The following is a 22,131-nucleotide window of genomic DNA, read 5'->3' on the forward strand; positions in this document are numbered from 1 at the left end:
GTTCAGGGGATCTCGTAGTCGAGCACTCTTGACTAGACCTTTCCTAATTGTTTTCTCACGGAGATTGTGTCCCAAAACTGTAATATATGTACATACGGATTGGAGGATTTGGAGAAAATGGCCGTAAATGAGTTTGTACAGGCGGTAACACCCGACTGCAACGATATTAATTGTTGTAATGCTTATTAAAGAATCTCAACGAGTACATAATTAAACAAGTAAGAAAGCTCTAGTCGAGACTACTCGACTACGAGATCCCCTGAACCCTTGGAGTAATAGCTATTTCAATAATTTTTCGCGTCTTTCAGCTTACACAAGAAACACACACACACACACACACACACACACACACGCACGCACGCACGCACAGACACACACATACACAAACAATTACATACATATACACACACAAGCATAAACACGCATGGGCGGTAGTGAGCGCCTACTATGAGAACTTAATTGCTTAATAACTTTTTTTGTGGACGTACGATCTTCATGAAACTTTTAGATTATGATAACAACATGGATATGCATGTATTTGCCAAAGCACAAGTCTCTAGTATTTGAAATACGCTTTTTACAAAAGTGAGGGTGAGGGGGTGAATTTAGAGGTGGGGGTAAATTTTAACAAAAACCGAAACTGTATAAATTGCATATAAGCAATAAAGGTGTAGAAGATATAATTTTATAACTGGTTTTCGATTAGGGTTTTTATCGATCAAAAAAGATCGGGGTGAGTTATCGATTTTTAATGATAAACTTGATAAGCGCGCTGTAATTACGGACATTTAAAAAAAAATTTGAAGTCTCTAGCTCTTATATCTTCTGAAATCGACGCGCTCATACATACGGACAGACGGACAGACGGACGGACGGACAGACGGACAGACGGACAGACAGACGGACAGGGCCAAATCAACTCAGCTCGTCGCCCTGATCAAGAATATATATACTTTGTGGGGTCTGCCACGCCTCCTTCTGCCTGTTACATACATTTCAACAAAACCATTATACCCTGATTTCCCATTGAAAATGGGTTCAGGGTATAATAACTAACTAATAACTCTAATTAAACAAGTAAGAAAGCTCTAGTCGAGACTACTCGACTACGAGATCCCCTGAACCCTTGGAGTAATAGCTATTTCAATAATTTTTCGCGTCTTTCAGCTTACACAAGAAACACGCACACACACACACACACACACGCACGCACACACAGGCATACATACACATACACACACATACATACAACATACAACATACATACATGCAACCGTTCGGTTAAAAACTGCGAGGTGCAGACCACGCCACTCAAAGTAGGCGAAAACGTTAAGGCAGCGAGCATTAGTGCTACAGTAGGTAGCAATACTCCCAAGCGGTCGAGGGAAGTTGCCTCCGAACAGAGGAAAACTCCCTCAAAAAAGCCGAGGCCCAATAGAAGTGCAGCGAACCCAAAAGAACCAATGGCTCTACGGGCTACAGCTGAATCTGAAACTTCAAACCAGGCCGCCCGACAGACAAACCAGAGCAGCTGGACAGTCGTCAAAGGGCGAAAGCCTATGCAAAAACGTCCCAGGACTGACGCGATTGCGATTTCAGGCGTAGGGGGTTGCAGCTACGCGGACATGCTTCGTGTAGTTAAAAACGACCCAAATTTGAAGCATCTGAGCAGCGACGTTCAAGGCATTAGGAAGACAGCTAAGGGGGACCTTTTACTGCAACTGAGTAGGAAGCCGGAGCATAGCGCTGAGGCTCTGCACGAAGCTGTAGGCAAGGCCTTGGGAGACCGAGCGGTAGTTAAAACACTTACCGAATCGGCGCAAGTTGAGATTCGCGATTTAGATGAGTTAGCGACCAAAGAGGAGATCTTGGAGGCAATTAGGGTGGAGTTGAAGGATAGCTCACTCCCCATTGAGGCTATCAAATCGCTTCGGCCAGCTTTTGGTGGACAGCAAAGAGCTACGGTTGCTCTTCCAATTGGGAAAGCTAAAACTCTGCTCGAGCTGTCCAAAATTAGAATAGGATGGGTAGTTTGCCGTATCCGAGCCGTGGAGCAGCCTAAACGCTGTTTCAAGTGCCTCGATTACGGTCATATGGCAGCAAACTGCGGCAGCGACTGTGACTTAAAGGGCGCCTGTTTCAGGTGTGGAGAAATGGGTCACAGTGCCAAAGCATGCACCAAGCCACCAAAATGTAGCCTCTGCATCCGGAAAGGTGAAAAGCAGACGGACCATTCAGCAGGCAGCTTCAAGTGCCCATCTTACCGTGAAGCTGCTCGTAAAATGAAATGTTAAGGTTTTTGCAGCTTAACTTAAATCATTGTGTTGCTGCCCAAGATCTTCTAGAGCAGACCATTAGGGAAAAATGTATAGATGTAGCTTTTCTCAGTGAGCCTCACCACTGTAGAACCAGCTGCCCTAGGACATGGTCAACAGACGTTAATGGCAAAGCTGCGTTGTGGGTATGCGGCAACTCAACGAACGTACTTTCGAATGTTAAGTCATTCAATGGGTTCGTACGTGGCCGATATGGTAGCTTGTGGCTTTACAGTTGCTATCTGGCCCCCAGCATGCAGCTCAGTGAATTCACGACGGTGCTCGACGAGCTTGCCGAGGATGCTAGGGGTCGGAAGGCCATTATAGCTGGAGATTTTAACTCCTGGGCGCTAGAATGGGGTAGCCCAACAACAAATGCCAGAGGTCGTATCCTACTGGAGATCTTCGCGACACTAGATGTTGCACTGCTCAACACTGGCCATGAGTACACCTTCAGTCGGGCGGGATACGGGTCTGTTATCGACATTACTTTTGTCACTTCATCCCTCTTTCGGGGAGCAACATGGAGCCATTGCGATAGCTATACAGGCAGCGATCATACGGCACTTCTGTTCACAATAGGTGAGCCACCTGCCAGGGCGTCAACATTGTGGAGGGAGTCGTATCGGCTAGATACTTTTGATCCCGCGGTCTTTTCAGAGGCCATTCAGTCTCTGGGTACAATTGGTAATGCTGAGGCCAGAGCATGCCAAATGGTAGCCCAAATACAGAGTGCCTGCAATAGCAGCATGTTACGCCGCAAGCAGTTCACGCGACAACATGAGCCTACGTATTGGTGGAATACGCAAATAGGTGACATTCGTCGCAAATGCATCCAGGCGAGAAGAAGCTACCAACGGGCTCGCGGTAGGCCAACGTTTCTTGAGAAACAGTTAGCTTACCAGGCAGCTAGAAGACAGCTGAAGAAGGCCATTCGGGCAAGCAAAAGAGAATGTTTTTTACAGTTGTGCGACTCAGCCGAATATGACCCTTGGGGCAGGGCATATAAGATAGTAGTTAAAAGACTATACGCAGGTAGACAGGTGCAGCCTACGGATCGTCTGGAGCTTAAATCGATTGTGGAAACACTCTTTCCAGAAAGTTTAAGCTCCATTCACGCCCCTGAGTCCGAGTCTGCTGATCAGGGCTCAACGAGCACTGAAATTGCTGAAATTGTTTTAGTTACAGAGGAAGAAATATCAGTAGTTCTCCGAGGTCTTAGAACCAACACAGCTCCGGGGCCGGACGGGATCCCAAATCGTGCGCTAAAGCTAGCCCTCGCCTTGCACCCAAGTACGTTCGCCGAATTATTTAACGAATGCCTGATCCAAGAGACGTTCCCGGCAAAATGGAAAGCCCAGAATCTGGTATTGCTACCCAAGGCTGGCAAACCACCAGATGAGCCATCTTCGTACAGACCGATCTGTCTCTTAGACACCATGGGAAAGGTGTTTGAGAAACTGATCTGCTCTAGGCTGGAGACTGCGATTGCAAGCGCCGGAGGCCTGTCACCAAACCAATTTGGATTCCGGAAGGCCCGGTCAACAACGGACGCGCTTAACAAAGTTGTTGGTCTGGCCACTTCCGCTATTCAAGGCACCAGATGGAGGCACGGGACGAAGGAATACTGTATCATCGCGACCCTGGATGTAAGGAATGCCTTCAACACAGCTAGTTGGGATATGATACTGAATGCGCTGTCACAATATAATATCCCTAAATATCTAAGAGAGATAATAAAGAGCTACTTCAGAGGAAGAACACTGGTATACAACACGAGTGAGGGTCCCCAAACTCATACAGTGTCAGCTGGAGTACCCCAAGGCTCAGTGCTGGGGCCTCTCCTATGGAACATCATGTACGACGGCGTACTGCGCTTGGAACTACCAGCAGGCGCGCACACCATTGGCTTTGCTGATGATGTAGCTGTCGTAGCCATAGGAAAGGAGCTCAAAGATACAGAGGATATGTGCAGCGAAAGTATCAATCGCATACGAAGCTGGTTGACAGGAGCTGGGCTCGAGCTAGCGGCACACAAGACCGAAGTGGTACTAGTCAGCAGTCGCAAAAGAGTGGAAACTGCCAATGTAAAGATCGGCAGCGTCACCATTGCGTCAAAGAGGGCGATAAGATATCTTGGTGTCATGATAGACACAAGATTAACTTTCCGCGAGCACTTAGAATATGTGCATAAAAAGGCAGCTGATTCTTGTAGAGCTCTCTCGAGAATCATGCTTAACACGCGGGGACCTAAACAGCAACGACGTCTCCTCCTAATGAGCGTCATTAGGTCTGTCATCCTCTATGCTGCGCCAATATGGGCAAGAGCGATGGCAACGCCGAGCTACAGCCGAGGCATTTGCGCGATCTACAGGCTGAGCGCAATCAGAGTCAGCTGCGCTTTCAGGACTATCTCCGATGACGCGGCGCTCGTCATAGCCGGTATGGTGCCACTGGAGTATTTGGTCGCCGAAGCCGTGGAGCGGAATTCGCACGGGCCTACGCGACTCAACGCTGTCAGGGCGAACAGCATCGCACGATGGCAAAGAAGGTGGAATAGCTCAGCTAAAGGGCGGTGGACGCACAAGCTCATCCCGGAGCTTGAACCATGGGTTAACCGCAAACATGGCGAGGTTAACTTCTACCTTACGCAGATCCTCTCGGGTCATGGATGCTTTCGGAGCTATTTGAAGCGCTTTGGCCACGAGGAATCTGACGAGTGCCCCTGGTGCGAGCGAGGGCATGTGGAAGACGCCAACCACATTCTTTTCGAATGTGGACGGTTCCTGGAGGAGAGGCGTCGTCTGGAAGAGGCAGTGGGCCGCTCCATCAGAGCGGACAACTTAGTCAACGCCATGCTGGAATCGGAGGAAGCTTGGGAACTAACAAGCACCTTCGCGGCCACAGTGATGATGGAGCTCCGCAGAGTCGAGCGACTGAGAAGACGAGCTGTCCCAGGCTAAGGTAGCGCATAGTGCTTGCGAAGCAATGCTTTACGGCCGTCCCGCAAGCACCGCGCGCTATCCTAGCCACCACACAACTTGCAATTTTTATTTTGTCAATAAATGAATAAAAAAAAAAAAAAAAAAAAAAAAAACACATACACACACACATACACAAACAATTACATACATATACACACACAAGCATAAACACGCATGGGCGGCAGTGAGCGCTTACTATGAGAACTTAATTGCTTAATAACTTTTTTGTGGACGTACGATCTTCATGAAACTTTCAGATTATGATTATGGCATGGATATGCATGTAATTGCCAAAGCACAAGTCTCTAGTATTTGAAATACGCTTTTTACAAAAGTGAGGGTGAGGGGGTGAATTTAGAGGTGGGGGGTAAATTTTAACAAAAACCGAAACTGTATAAATTGCATATAAGCATACATTAAAAATTTGGAGACTCTAGCAATAAAGGTGTAGAAGATATAATTTTATAACTGGTTTTCGATAAGGTTTTTTATCGATAAAAAAAGATCGGGATGAGTTATCGATTTTTAATGATAAACTTGATATGCGCGCTGTAATTACGAACATTTAAAAAAAAATTTGAAGTCTCTAGTTCTTATATCTTCTGAAATCGACGCGTTCATACATACGGACAGACGGACAGGCGGACAGACGGACGGACGGACAGACGGACAGACAGACGGACAGGGCCAAATCAACTCAGATCGTCGCCCTGATCAAGAATATATATACTTTGTGGGGTCTGCCATGCCTCCTTCTGCCTGTTACATACATTTCAACAAAACCATTATACCCTGATTTCCCATTGAAAATGGGTTCAGGGTATAAAAACTAACTCTTTCTAGAATATTTAATATCCAATACTTGAAAACTATACTTTACTTAATATGATACATTTTTTATACAGTTTTTACCCGAATCATGTGAACAATTTTTCAAAACAATATATTTTGCTGGTGCGCTCCTAGATGAATGTAAAGCAATATTTAAATATCACGTGCTGGAAATGGGTAACTGCTTCATTTCTAATAACCTTATGGACTAGTGAGTATCTAATAGTTTTTATATTGTATAATAATAATTTAATACCATTATCTAGGTTATAATAATTTATTAAGATCGGCTCAATATATTAAAAATTTTTAAATTATAACCATAATAATAGCCTATTACGAGATATACGAAACCTTCTTCTTTAGGAGTATATACTGTAACGAACCTTCGGTTTATCCTCACTCTAAGCTGGGCTAGGTTCAGCTAACTATGGATTCGGACCAACAAATTTATTTGTTGAAGCCCCTGTGTCCTGGTGGCCTTTTATAGGCCCACCACAGGCCCTGCTTCGGGTGGTAACGGGGCCTGTTCGGCTCTGGAGCGGGACCTTTCTGCCGGCTAGGCATCTTCTTCTCAATACTCCTTGACCTAATGGCCTGCCGCTGCCAATGCCCACGCCGACCTCTGCTGCAAAACTCGCAATTAAGTTCTCATAGTAACCGCTCACTGCCGCCCATGCGTGTTTATGCTTGTGTGTGTACGTGTATGTAAATGTTTGTGTATGTGCGTGTGTGTGTGTGTGTGAGTGCGTGTTTCTTGTGTAAGCTGAAAGACGCGAAAAATTATTGAAATAGCTATTGCTCCAAGTGTTTAGGGGATCTCGTAGTCGAGTAGTCTCGACTAGAGCTTTCTTACTTGTTATACCCTGATCCCATTTTCAATGGGAAATCAGGGTATAATGGTTTTGTTGAAATGTATGTAACAGGGAGAAGGAGGCGTGGCAGACCCCACAAAGTATATATATTCTTGATCAGGGCGACGAGCTGAGTTGATTTGGCCCTGTCCGTCTGTCTGTCTGTCAGTCTGTCCGTCCGTCCGTCTGTCCGTCTGTCCGTATGTTTGAGCGCGTCGATTTCCGAAGATATAAGACCTAGAGACCTCAAATTTTTTTTTTCAAATGTCCGTAATTACAGCGCGCATATCAAGTTTATCATTAAAAATCGATAACTCATCCCGATCTTTTTTATCGATAAAAAACCTTATCGAAAACCAGTTATAAAATTATATCTTCTGCACCTTTATTGCTAGAGTCTCCAAATTTTTCATGTATGCTTATATGCAATTTATACAATTTCGGTTTTTGTTAAAATTTACCCCCCCACCCTTAAATTCACCCCCTCACCCTCACTTTTGTAAAAAGCGTATTTCAAATACTAGAGACTTGTGCTTTGGCAATTACATGCATATTCATGTTATAATCATAATCTAAAAGTTTCATGAAGATCGTACGTCCACAAAAAAGTTATTAAGCAATTAAGTTCTCATAGTAAGCGCTCACTGCCGCCCATGCGTGTTTATGCTTGTGTGTGTATATGTATGTAAATGTTTGTGTATGTGTGTGTGTGTGTGTGTGTGTTTGTTTTTTTTTTTTTTTTTTTTTTTTTTTTTATATTCATTTATTGACAAAAAATAAAAAATTGCAAGTTGTGTGGTGGCTAGGATAGCGCGCGGTGCTTGCGGGACGGCCGTAAAGCATTGCTTCGCAAGCACTATGCGCTACCTTAGCCTGGGACAGCTCGTCTTCTCAGTCGCTCGACTCTGCGGAGCTCCATCATCACTGTGGCCGCGAAGGTGCTTGTTAGTTCGTGTGTGTGTGTGTGTGTGTGTGTGTATGTATGTGTGTGTATGTATGCCTGTGCGTGCGTGTGTGTGTGTGTGTGTGTGTGTGTGTGTGTGTGTGCGTGTTTCTTTTGTAAGCTGAAAGACGCGAAAAATTATTGAAATAGCTATTACTCCAAGGGTTCAGGGGATCTCGTAGTCGAGTAGTCTCGACTAGAGCATTCTTACTTGTTTTGTTATATAGTTAGTGCTTTAAACTTAACTTTGACCACTAGGTTTCTTTTAATTTATACGGAAACCCATCATTCAACACAGGTGGAAATTGTGACGTTTATTTTTTATGACATTTGTTTTACGGCAAGGATTTGAACCTCGATACGAGAATCAATCTGGTACCACCATTATGCCTGCAAATTTCTTGTATTTTCGTTTTAAGACTCGTCTCGGCACGGATTTGAACCTAGGTATTGCCAATACCACCATTTAGCCACGATTTCTTTTATGTTATAGAATTATCTAGTGCATCAACACTTGCTAGAAATTATGTTATTATTTATTGTATTATTATGTTATGTGCGTCCCTGCTTGGGCGCCAGTTAAGCGCTCCCACACTAGAGTACTAGTGATTGGGGACGCTGTGTTGGGTTCTTGTGAATATATAACAACTTTGTGTTCAATGAAATAATATATTTTATATAATTTGGAACAATAGGTCTAAACTCTCTCTAGTCCGAATATAAACTCAACTAAATCTGTTCAACTGGTTAGGTTCTCCCCTTGAATCTCTGACTGGACTCTCCAGCCTCCTTAGAGTGTCGAAAGTCTTACTTATATTGTTGAGTATCTATTAGACCTTGGTACAAAACCAAGACTAGGTAGTTGTATTTGTGTTTAATTGTAAGCCTCTAGTACAGAACCAGTGACTACGGGCGTCGCAACAAGTACTTGAACCAGTTTGACAACGGAGATGAGTATCAAATAGTGAAAGACGAGACTCGTTGCTCTATTTTCAAGTGCTATTTTCTTACTAATTTATTTTATGAACGTAATGGCCTTATATACTATTTTTAGGTGGTAGGTATCAATACAAGATAGTGATTATGGAATTTTACTTATTCAATAAACCTAAATAAATATATAAAAGGTTTTATTACGGTCAGAAAAGGCTATCTTATAACAGATAACCCAATACTTATACCTAGCGATAATGATGGGTTATTTGCTAATTGTCTGGTACTGCAGATAACCATTCTACCTACTATCTTAATTTGTTTAGGATGAGTTATGTAGATTGTTGATTGTAGATTGAACACAAAACTCAGACTTATATAATATATGTATGTGTGTGTATTGTTTTTTTTATACCCTGAACCCATTGAAAATGGGAAATCAGGGTATAATGGTTTTGTGAAAAGTATGTAACAGGCAGAAGGAATCATCGCAGACCCCATAAAGTATATCAGATCAGAATATCAGCTTGGAGGGTTCAGGGTATCTCCTAGTCGAGCAGTCTCGACTGGAGCTTTCTTACTTGTTATTTTTTACAGGGACCGCAAATAAGAGTTACGCATTTAAAAAAATTGAGGGTCAAAAGAACTCCCAAGAAGAGAGAGGAAATCACACATAAGGATTTCTGTTATGGCGAATTCAAAAAAAGGATAAACTTTTATTTGTAATTTTTTATTAAAAAATTATATTTAATTATTAAAATTGATTTTTATGATAAATTTTTATATAAAAATTGAAAATAAAAATTGAATTGAAATATCTCTTGAACTAAAAGAGCTAGATCATATATTTTTATATATATATGATCTACGCATTAATACCTTTCATTTGATGTATAATACGTATGTAAATATGTGCATATATATGTAGATATACATATGTATTTAATTATATGCTTGGGCGCTTGTCCAGTGCACTCGCCCTGTGCACTTGCCAGCACCTAGTCAGCAGGTAAAGTGAGGGGGAGACACATACAAATATAGCATAATCTCTGTATATATGTACATACATATGTTTATATGTATATACAATACTAAGATAAAACTGTTACGAGTCGAATAAATGCTGCGACATATACTAACAGCAACGCTAATATGATTTAAAAGACGAAGTCAAGGTTGGATTATGACAACTTGCTTTATTGAATATCAACTTAAGACTGACTATTGTGTGTCTATTGACACGTATTTATGCACTGTGTGAGGCTGTGTGAGTGTATGAGTATTCAGTGTTGGGCATTTCACCACACAATTCCAACACATCATCCGAATACTAGACCTCGGTCAACGAAGCTGCGCGCCTTGCAAAGACGAATCAGCTTAATGACGCGACCATACAGCTTCTGAATATTGTAGACGTAATCAGTATGATTATGTCACTTCCCTCTCCTTAAGAGGCGAGCCTGCGAGTCAAGGTGACACAGACGGGTAAAGTTTTGGTAAAGTTGATTGTGTCATCTCGATGATCGTGTTTTCCTGTTTTTGCTCTTCTGTTTGGACTGATGGCGTTGTTTGCTTGTTGGGCTCGTGAATTTGTTTTTTAAATTTTGTTCGAAATAATTTAATGGGGTTACAAGATACATATTTAAAATATAGGATTACAATTATGAATATGGTTATTGTGATTACAATGATTGTATATGTTAAAGTATTATTTTGTGATACAATTTTTACAATGTCATCATGTTTTATAGGTTTTACTTTAATAATTTCTATTGGGGGATACAATGGTGTAAGGTCAACTTCTAGTTGAAAATAGTTATCGCTTACAATTATGTCGTTTATTTGCAGTTTACATTGATTGATATTTATAATTTTGTTACCCTGAATATTAAGACTAACATTATTATTATTATTATTTTTTTTTTTTTTTTTTTGGCAATTTTGTTTTACAATTGTAGAAGTTATGTTCCAAGTTACAATGGTATTTGGCTCAATTAAAGATTTTATTATCTTTCTCATAATAAGAAGTTGTGCTAATGTAATCGAGTTGATAGCCATTATGATCAGGATATGGGATAATTTTGATTGTATTAATGGATTGAAAGTCAATTGGGATATGGGAAATGATAGTATGATTATGAAGTAGAAACCTGTGGAATTTGAATTTGGTTAATTTTCTTTAATTTTTTAAACTGAGTTTTATAGTAACGTGTAATTCTATTTCTGTTAGTAATTTGGTAATGATCTGGATCTATTTTTTCAACATTTTTATTGGCTTTAAAGGGGTTTTCTAGTTTTCCTTTTTGTAATGGTCCTTTTCGATATCTGGTATCGACTTCGTATTCTTGTCGGTCACTGTTGATTTTATTTATTACTTTTTCTTTATTTTCTTGAGTGTTTAACTTTGGTTGTCCCGCATATAAGAATATGTGTGCAGGAGTTTGTCCAGTTGTGTCATGCTTAGTCTTGTGATTGTAAATGTAAAGTATGGTTTCTATTTTGCTGAGTTTATTTTCTTCGTCATTTAAAGTGTTGATTATTCTAATTTTTTCGTTTATTGTTTTGTGTAGTCGTTCTATGTCTGCTATTCCTGTTTTTGTAGTATTTAATTGTAATTCTACTCCTTCATTTTCAAGCCATTTTTTGAGTGCTAAGCTGGTAAATGCGCCGTCTCGGTCAGCTTTTAATAATTTTGGCTTTCCTAACTGATTGAATATACGCATTAATGCATTCTTGCATTCTATCCAGTCTTTTGCTTTAATATTTTCAAGAGTAGCGAATTTTGAGTAAATGTCTATGCAACTAAGATAATGTTTGCCTTCAGAGGAATAAATGTCAATTACAAATTTATCGCGACAATGTTCGGGTCTGGGAGTAATTTTCATTGGCATGTTTGTGTTTCTGTGTTCGGTTTTTGCTAAATTGCAAATGTTACATTCGTTTACTATGTTTTGTGTCAGTAATTGGCTGTTGGGGAAATAGTAAGTTTCACTGAAGAGTTTGTTTTTTGAATTCCGGGGTGTAAGAGTTTTTCATGGGTTTTCAAAATAAGTTCTTTAAATTCGGCATATGAGTTTATATTTTTTAATTGAATGAGGCTTCGTAGAATTTTAGTGTGGCTAGTGTTGATAATTTCTTTATGTGCGTTTTGAATGATTTCGAAATCTGCATAACTGTCTATAAACATTGCACTAGTTTTTGTACAAAAATAGTCAATTAAATATTTTTCGGCTTTGTCTTTAGTTATGTTGTCGTATGTGATGTGAATTATAAGTTTTTTGAAGTAATTCTGTTTTGTAATATTTGGAATGCCTTTGGAAAATATAATTTGTCTTTTAAATGTGTTTATTGGTTTCTCTGTAATGCAAATTAAATTACTGTTATCTTCGTCAGCGCTATATTGTGTTTCTTCTCCGAAATAAGTCTGTTCTATTTTTACTCGCGATAGAGCGTCAGCTATGTGGTTTTCTTTTCCTTTTATGTATTTTATGTTAAAATCGTATTCTGATAATTTTACTCTCCATCGGGTTAATTTTGAATTTGGCTCTTTCATTTTATACAACCAACATAATGGTTGATGGTCACTATTGATTTCAAAATGTCGACCTAGAAGGTAGTGTCGAAAGGTTTTTGTTGCCCATACAATAGCTAAAAGTTCTTTTTCTATAGCGCTATAATTGGTTTCGTGATCATTGAGGGTTCTGCTAATAAAACTGATAGGATGTCCGTCTTGAGAAAGTACAGCTCCAAGGGCTACGTTACTTGCGTCAGTTGTTAAAATGAATTTATTTTTGAAATCTGGAATTTTTAAAATTGGGTCATTGGAAATAAGTTGTTTTAGCTTTTCAAAAGCTCTAATGTATTCTGGATTTTTAGTGTCTATTTTTGCGTCTTTTCGAAGTACTGTTGTCATTGGTTTGGCTATGTCTGCAAAATTTGGAATAAACTTTCTATAATAACCGGTTAGTCCGAGAAAACCTTTTATTTCTTTAGTTTTTGTGGGAATAGGATATTTTAGAATTGCCTTGATTTTATCAGGATTGGGTTTTATTCCATCCTTAGTTATGACGTGTCCTAGGAAGGAAGTTTCTTGTTTTAGAAACTCACATTTGTCAAGTTGTAATTTGAGATTTGCTTCAGAAAGCTTCTCGAAAACTAATTGCAGTGAATGTAGGTGTTCTTTTAAAGATGTTGAATATACAAATATATCGTCAAGATATACTAAACAGTGTTTATTTATTAACGGTCGCAAAACATTATTCATGCAACGTTGAAAGGTTGCAGGTGCATTCTTTAATCCAAATGGCATACGAAGATATTCATAATGGCCATTTTTTGTGGAAAAGGCTGTTTTTTTTATGGAATCTGTATGCATTTCAAGTTGATGGAAACCTTTTGCAAGGTCGATTGTTGTGAAATAATTGCATTTGCCTAGTTTTCCTAAAATCTCATCCATGTTTCGTATTGGGTGTCTGTCATTTATAGTTACGTCGTTTAATTTTCTATAGTCAATTACGATTCTAAATTTTTGTTTACCTGAAGCGTCTTGTTTTTTCGGTACGATCCATAAAGGACTACAATAAGGGGAATTACTGGGGCGTATTATACCTTGATCTAACATGTCTTGAATTTGGTGTTCAACTTCTTGTTCGTATGCTTGTGGATAACTGTATGGTTTTGTATACAAAGGTGAATTGTGAGTAGTGTTAATAACATGTTTTTCTTGATTACTGAAACTAAGTTGATCGCCTTCTTTGAACTGAATGTGTTGATATTGTTTCAATAAACTTATTAAATTAAATTTTTCTTCTTCATTTAAATGGTCTAGTCGGTAAGGACTTGAGTTGATAGATTCTTGATTTTTAGAATTATCTCTGATTGGGTTGTTGAGGTGTTGATAAGTTTCAAGAATTGGTTGAGCTACGAAATGATTTTGGTTTGTGATCGGAATATCATTGATTAATTTATACTTTTTATTGTATAAATTAACAGTTTGGGATTTATAATGTATAACGGTTTGTGCGTCTGAAAGCAGTTTTCTACCAATTAGTAGATCGTAATCTGGTGAAAATTGATGTAAAAGAAATTCATTATTACTTTTGAACAAGTTGTTTGAAAGAACATTCACCTTTTTTGTGATAGTCAAAGGTCCATTGCTGGTTTGAATAAGACAATCGGTATCGTGAATTGGTAAATTAAAAACATTGTATGTCATCATATTAACAGTAGATCCTGTATCTATTAAACATTTTATATTTTTTCCTTTATAGGTGATAATTATGTATTGTTGGTTTCCGAGGCTGGCAGCTGAAAATTTTCGGCTTTCTCGATTTCTATTTCATTTGGTTGTTCTGTTTCCTGTTCGGTTGTGGCTGGTTGTGTGTATGTATAGTCTGAGGTTTGTGGATAACTTTGTTCTTGGTAATATTGAGGATAGTATTGGGAATAAGAAGCTAATTGATTATAATATTCTTTCTGCATATAGTCGTGATAATTTATCTCTTCTTGATTTCTAGTTTCTTCATCTATACTCATTTTACTTTGTTCACTTTCTGCTTGTCTAACACGCTTTGTTGGTTGGTTGGCTACGCCAAAACTATTGAAAGGAGTTTGTTGTGGAGTTGTTTGTGTATGTTGTCAAAAACGATTATTGTCAAATTGATGTTGTATGAAAATTGGTCTAAGTGTAGGGTTAAATGGTCTAACTGGGTTAGGCGTTGGTTGCATCGGTCGAGGTGAATAATGATTAGGTGGAAGATATGGTTGTTGAAAATAAGGTTGATATGGGACATAAGGATGGTTTGGTTGAAGAAATGTGGGAAACTTTTGAATATTTGGATTTGGATAAGTTGGCTTAAAATTTTTATCTTGCTTTACTTTGTTTTGATTTAAATTTTGACAGGGTTCATCAAAAAGATTTCTTTCTTGTAATATGTTAATTAGTGATCTTAAATCTGGAATTTCGCAATTTATGATTCGAATACAAATATTGGTAGGAAGTTTTTGAATTAGGTCGTCAATACTTGTTTTAATTAATCGATTATATAGTATTTTTTCATCTTGATTATTTTCTAATTCTAGCTTACTCATCAATGTCTGCCTACGGTGTTCTGCTTCTTCCAGAAAAGCTCGTACGTTGCCTTTGAACGGAGTGTTCCTGAATTCCTCCAGTAGAATATGGTTCTTGGTCTGCGTCTTGAAGTTTAGGATTAGCTGTTTTCGGAGATCCGTCCATGTAGTTAGGTTGGTCATGCCAAGAGATAACATGACTTCACTGCTGATGCAGCTTTCAACAAGTCCAAAGAGTATTGATCTCTGCCTCGTTGGTGGTGTACAGGGCCAGTATATAATCGATCCGGTTGATGAACGTGTATAAAGCGTTTTTATTTCCGGTGAACTTTTCAACATTTTTAAGTTGATTAATCACTTGGGTCATGTTGGTATCAGAAAGGGGTGTTGTTGGGTCGCCTTCCATTTTGTTTATTTATTTAATTTATTATAATTATATTTTATTTATTTTTTGTTGTCGGTTTATTTTATTTTTATTGATTATTTAGTACGTATGTTGGGGTTTGTATGCACTGATAGCACTTTCGAAGGTTTGCGAGAAAACCAAATGTTTCTGGAATTATATTCTCTTCGAATTCTATAGCGTCTTCTTGAATTATTTTCAAGTTTTTTGCACAATCCGCGGCTTTGGCAATATGCGAATTTCGGTATACACGTCACTGTCGAGGTTTTTATTTTAAAACTTGACGCAATATTGACCATCGCGTGGGTTGCCTTCGCGTTTGTTGTTTAGCGGATAGCAGTAAACGGGACACAAGAATTAATAACTTAGTTATTGCATCAGGATCCACAATTTATTACTATCCTACCGGCTGCGCCACTAAGATAAAACTGTTACGAGTCGAATAAATGCTGCGACATATACTAACAGCAACGCTAATATGATTTAAAAGACGAAGTCAAGGTTGGATTATGACAACTTGCTTTATTGAATATCAACTTAAGACTGACTATTGTGTGTCTATTGACACGTATTTATGCACTGTGTGAGGCTGTGTGAGTGTATGAGTATTCAGTGTTGGGCATTTCACCACACAATTCCAACACATCATCCGAATACTAGACCTCGGTCAACGAAGCTGCGCGCCTTGCAAAGACGAATCAGTTTAATGACGCGACCATACAGCTTCTGAATATTGTAGACGTAATCAGTATGATTATGTCACTATATAGATGTATTATTGTCACCTTCCCCTGTACCCAAAGATATAACACTTAGTATAAGTTTACTATTTATTTAGTTTTAAGAACATTATTATACCCGGTTTTTTTTTTATAGAATCTGCACTAAGGTTAGACCTTAAATCTGTCAGCACAAGCTTAAGAGCAGAAAATGCCCTTTCCACCGAAACCTGCGTGGCAAGCACCGAGTGAACTATCTTGGCAAGACGGTACAATCGTGGATAAGTAAACTTTTTGTCCTCCCAATAGCACATAATGTCCACGTTTAAGTCTATTGGCCTCTCGGTTCTGGCCAATTTGAGCTCCGGTTCGTCTTCTTCCTCAGACTCTTTACAGTCAGACGCAACCTCAGTGGAGTTCAAATAGGCGTTCAAAAATGAGCATGTGCTTTGCGATGTCAATTCAAGCCCATCGTCCTATCTATTAGGCTCACCTTTTTATTTAAGGCAAGTATTTGGCGCATCAATCCTACCAAATGATTTTTGGTTGCCGCCAGCTGAAGGGGATTCTTCAGAAGAATCCGCCGACTTCTGGGATCCAAATAAATTGAAGAGAGAATGACTTCATTTGTTGTGAATATTTCCTCACGCTTCTCCAAGCTTTTGGCTAGATCCTCACTATAAATGTTGCTTGCAATAGACTTTATCATTAATTTGGGAAATGTGACAATAATACATCTATATACACATAAACATATATATGTACAGTGATTATGCTATATTTGTATGTGTCTCCCCTCACTTTACCTGCTGACTAGGTGCTGGCAAGTGCACAGGGCGAGTGCACTGGACAAGCGCCCAAGCATATAATTAAATACATATGTATATCTACATATATATGCACATATTTACATACGTATTATACATCAAATGAAAGGTATTAATGCGTAGATCATATATATATAAAAATATATGATCTAGCTCTTTTAGTTCAAGAGATATCTCAATTCAATTTTTATTTTCAATTTTTATAATAAAAATCAAATCATAATTCTTATTTTTGATTTTTATTATAAAAATCAAAGATAAGAGTTATGATTTGATTTTTATATAAAAATTGTTCTGTAATAATTATTTTTGATTTTTATCAAAAAAATCAATCTTAATAATTATACCCTGAACCCATTGAAAATGGGAAATCAGGGTATAATGGTTTTGTGAAAAGTATGCAACAGGCAGAAGGAATCATCGCAGACCCCATAAAGTATATATATTCTTGATCAGGACGACGAGCTGAGTCGATATAGCCCTGTCCGTCTGTCCGTCCGTCCGTCCGTCCGTCCGTATGAGCAAAAGGATCTCAGAAGATATAAAAGCTAGAGAGCTGAAATTTGGCATGCATACTCGTGTATACCATAGGCAGTACGAGTTTACTTTATTTTTTCGATAACTCATCCGATAACTTGTTTATCGAGAATAATCGAAAAATCGACTTGGTTTTTTCAGCCTAGTTTGAACACTTTTAAACCTGGAGACTTCAAATTTGCGTTGTATATAGAGTTAATGGACACAAAGATTTTGTAATTTACAGATTTTGGATACCACGCCCCCTTCGCAACCAATTTCAAGTACTAGAAACTTGTGGTTCGGAATGTACACACATTTTCACCATATGATTACGCTCTAAAAGTTTCATTAAGATCGTGTGTCTACAAAAGAAATTATTCAACAAATAAATTGTCATAATATTGCCCACATTGCAGCGCAGCCCAAGCGCAGCCGCTGCTTACTGCACAGTTAGCAGAGCACGTGCTTATAAGTGCATGTGTATGTATGTGTACATAGAAGAAGTGCAGAATGATTAGAATATCAGCTTGGAGGGTTCAGGGTATCTCCTAGTCGAGCAGTCTTGACTAGAGCCATCTTACTTGTTATATATAATTTTTTTTTAATTTATCAAAAAATAATAATTATTTTTTAATTTTTTGCTATAAAAATTATAATCGTTACGGTCCCTGATTTTTATACCCTGAACCCATTTTCAATGGGAAATCAGGGTATAATGGTTTTGTTGAAATGTATGTAACAGGCAGAAGGAGGCTTGGCAGACCCCACAAAGTATATATATTCTTGATCAGGGCGACGAGCTGAGTTGATTTGGCCCTGTCCGTCTGTCTGTCTGTATGTATGAACGCGTCGATTTCAGAAGATATAAGAGCTAGAGACTTCAATTTTTTTTTTTAAATGTTCGTAATTACAGCGCGCATATCAAGTTTATCATTAAAAATCGATAACTCATCCCGATCTTTTTTTTTATCGATAAAAAACCTTATCGAAAACCAGTTATAAAATTATATCTTCTACACCTTTATTGCTAGAGTCTCCAAATTTTTAATGTATGCTTATATGCAATTTATACAATTTCGGTTTTTGTTAAAATTTACCCCCCACCTCTAAATTCACCCCCTCACCCTCACTTTTGTAAAAAGCGTATTTCAAATACTAGAGACTTGTGCTTTGGCAATTACATGCATATTCATGTTATAATCATAATCTAAAAGTTTCATGAAGATCGTACGTCCATAAAAAAAGTTATTAAACAATTAAGTTCTCATAGTAAGCGCACACTGCAGCCCATGCGTGTTTATGCATGGTTGCTTGTGTGTGTATGTGTTTGTGTATGTGTGTGTGTATGTGTGTGTGTGTATGTGTGTGTGTGTATGCGTTTGTGTATGTATGCGTGAGTGTGTATGTATGCCTGTGTGTGCGTACGTGCGTGTGTGTGTGTGTGTGTGCGTGTTTCTTGTGTAAGCTGAAAGTCGCGACAAAGTATTGAAATATCTATTGCTCCAAGGGTTCAGGGGATCTCGTAGTCGAGCAGTCTCAACTAGAGCTTTCTTACTTGTTGCTCTTGATCTCGCTCTGCGCTCTTTGTTCTTTGCTATTCAAAGCCTTCGCTTCTGTCGGCGGCGGCGTCGCTGCATCTATGCGCTTAGAGAGAGCGTTGCATTGGTTTAAGCGACGCTTTCGCTCTTAATCGTTTCGGCTGCGCGCATAACTCATTTTTCTCTTAATTGTCAATGCGTCAGCGGCGACGAGAGAGATGCCGTTAGATTTCCAAAATCGTATTCTGTCCGCGTCCGTTTTGTCGTTTTATGCCGTTGCTATGTAAACTACCCTGTGCTATTACTACGACGGGTGTACCTGACTTGTTCCAAATAAACATATTTTCTGTATCTTTGCTATTTTATTGAGATCGGGGTGAAAAAAGGATTAAGGGAACAGTTTTCTCGAGGTCGGAGTTGGGGAAAAATATGATTCATCACACCCCCCCCTTTGTTGCCGAGGGGGTGTTTTGCGGGTCCGTTGGCGTCGCTGCTTCCCCTAGCCGCAGTATGGCTGGTGGTCCGGTGCGATACCGGCAGATCCGGTAGCGCTGTCCGTCAAATGCCCTGGCGTATCGGATGCGCTTCGGGCCGGCTCCTGGATCTCTCGTTCCACGTGCGCCATGAGATCGTATGGCAGGGTGGTCTCGGTGGTCAGCCATCCTGCGGGCGTGGCTACCTAGTGGCCCTGAGTTGGTAGCGTGCGCCCGGGTGTCCTAGGGATTTGGGAGGTGCCCTCCTCCGGTGGTGGGTCCTGCTCTGTCTTCTCTCGCCGCCGTCGATGGACATGGTAGCCCTCCCCCACACGGCTGCCCGGGTCTAGCAAGGTTTGGGGTAGGCGGAGTGGGGTGGCTTGCTGGTCCTCGTCGTTCTCCTCAGGGGAGCTCTGCCGGCGCTCTGTTTCCGCCTCATCGTCCCATCCGCTATCGTCGGACAGGGTCCATGTAGGAGTCACGCCTTGAATTGGGGGTGGGGTGCACGAACTGGACGAGGCTGAGGCTGTGGGTGTGGGCGTGGATGGAGTAATGGCTCTGCTGGCTTCGGTGGGGTTGGCGGAGTTAACTTCGGTGGGGGTAGCTGTGGGGTTAATGTCTCTGCTGGCTTCGGCGGGGTTGTCGGAGGTAACTTCGATGAGGGTTGTGGTGGAGGCCTGGGATGTGGTGATGGTTTCAGTGGTGTCGGCTTCGTGGAAGGTAATGGCTGGGGCGTTGGTGTTGGGCGTGACCTTGGATGACTCCGGCAGTGCCCGGTCCAATAATACGGCCAGGTACACCTCTTCAAGCAACCTCTTCTTGCCCGCTGCCTGCCGTTGACTGACTTTATATTGTTGACACGTCGGGCAACATCGAACGTGGATGGCCACGTCTCGGAAGTAGCCGGACCAGTAGTAACGCTGCGCTACTCTCAACGCTGTTTTCCTTATCCCCTGGTGACCTGCCGTTGGTTGGTCGTAACATTCTTGGAGGACTCTAGCACGAGCATCCCGCGGAACACAAAGCTTCCAAGGTACATACTCTTCTTCGGGTGGTCGCCCTTGTGTTCGGCGATATAGTTGGTCGTTCGCTATGATGTAATCGGGATACTGGTTGGGATTGCTCTTGACCTGGGCCATCATCCGTGTCCACCATTGGCAGTGGGGGGTCTCCTCTTTGGTGAGGCTAAGCGTCACAACAGGTTGCCGAGACAAGGCGTCGGCCAACCACTTCAGTGCCAGATGATCTGTTACTACTGTGAACTCGTATCCCTCCAGGTAACAACGCAGTTCCTTCTCAGTGGTGGTGTAGTTTACTTCTGATGGGGCTAGTCGTCGACTGGCATATGCCACCACCCTTTCCTGTCCATCCTCCTCTTGTGTCAGCACGGCTCCCAAACCATGATCGCTAGCGTCTGTTTGTAGGGTGAAACGCTTGTTGAAATCCGGACATGCCAATACTGGTGCTTCTGTCAATTTCCGTTTCAAATCCTCGAACGCTGCTTGTTGCGGGGTGCCCCATTCCCACTTGCGGCCCTTCTTCAGGAGTGCGGTCATTGGCTGTACCACATCGGCGAAGTTTGGGACGAACCGCCGGTACCACGATGCTAGTCCGACGGACTGTCGAAGCTCCTTCACGGTGGTGGGAGGCTTCAAATTCTGCACAGCTATGATTTTATCTGGATCGGTGTGGATTCCCCGGTCACTGATTACGTGGCCCAGATAGGTAATACTTTTCCTGAAGAATGCGCATTTGTCTGGGTTGAGCCTATGGTTGGTTTCGCGGAGGCGGCGGAATACTTCTCGCAAGACTCGCATGTGCTCCTCCAGAGTCGCGGCTACCAACACGATGTCATCCAGGTAGGCGAATGCGTATGGTTCCATTTCGGGCCCGATGATACTGTCCAAAGCGCGTTGGAAGGTGGCTGGAGCGGAATGTAACTCGAATGGCATTACTTTCCAGTAGAAAAGCCCTCGTTCTGGTACTGTAAATGCCGTACACTCCCGACTCTCCTTGGCCATCGGGATCTACCAATAGCCATTCTTTAGATCCAGCGTCGATATATACTTAGCGTGCCGTAGTTTTTCCAGGATATGCGTCATTCTGGGGAGTGGATACGCATCGGGAATGGACCGCTCATTTAGTTGTCTATAGTCCACGCACATACGCCATTTATTGTTCTTCTTTCGTACCAATACTATCGGCGCACTGTGGGGACTCCGTGAAGGTTCGATACAATCCTGTGCCAGCAACTCATCAATTTGTTCGTTGATGATCTTTTGCATGGCTGGATTCTTCGGATAGTAGCGTTGTTTGATGGGTCGATCATCTTTCATAGTTATCCTATGCTCCGCGATGTGAGTGGTCCTTTTGAGGTCATAGAATCGATCGAGCTCTTCCGTCAAAAATGCTACCACATCTGGCTTCCTGGCCTGTGGGGGAGTTCTCTGGACTTGGTTGATAGACTTCCCTTTTCCTCGCCATCGGGATGCTTGCTGCCTGGCCATCGCCCTCGGGTTCCTCATTCCGTCCAGCCTGGGTGACTTGGGTTGTCGGAGTACCGTCACGTTGATTCCCCATCGATGTGGGCCGAAGAGAGACTCCACGGTGGATCGCCGGCGTCGTCGTCTGAGTCCCTTCTCTAATAATCGCGCGATGTTCCCCGCACTGGATAGTGGTCTGCATAGCCGCCATAAAGTCCATTCCTAGGATCAGTTCGTCCA

The 22,131-nt window shown here is 41.0% G+C and overlaps 1 protein-coding gene across 1 annotated transcript; it reads right to left on the reverse strand.

Moving 5' to 3' along the window:
• Window positions 1–19,614: 19,614 nt before the first annotated feature.
• Window positions 19,615–21,429, reverse strand: LOC122757821. Its single transcript, XM_044011387.1, has one exon. The coding sequence runs from the start codon at window positions 21,427–21,429 to the stop codon at window positions 19,615–19,617; it is 1,815 nt and encodes a 604-aa protein (XP_043867322.1).
• Window positions 21,430–22,131: the final 702 nt, after the last annotated feature.

The sequence above is a fragment of the Drosophila mojavensis genome, unplaced genomic scaffold (genome assembly GCF_018153725.1).
Source record: "Drosophila mojavensis isolate 15081-1352.22 unplaced genomic scaffold, ASM1815372v1 contig_82, whole genome shotgun sequence".
NCBI classification, from domain to species: domain Eukaryota; kingdom Metazoa; phylum Arthropoda; class Insecta; order Diptera; family Drosophilidae; genus Drosophila; species Drosophila mojavensis.

Excerpts from the sequence above, each read along its gene's own strand:
- LOC122757821 (XM_044011387.1), bottom strand. The coding sequence starts at position 21,429 with ATGGCCAAGGAGAGTCGGGAGTGTACGGCATTTACAGTACCAGAACGA.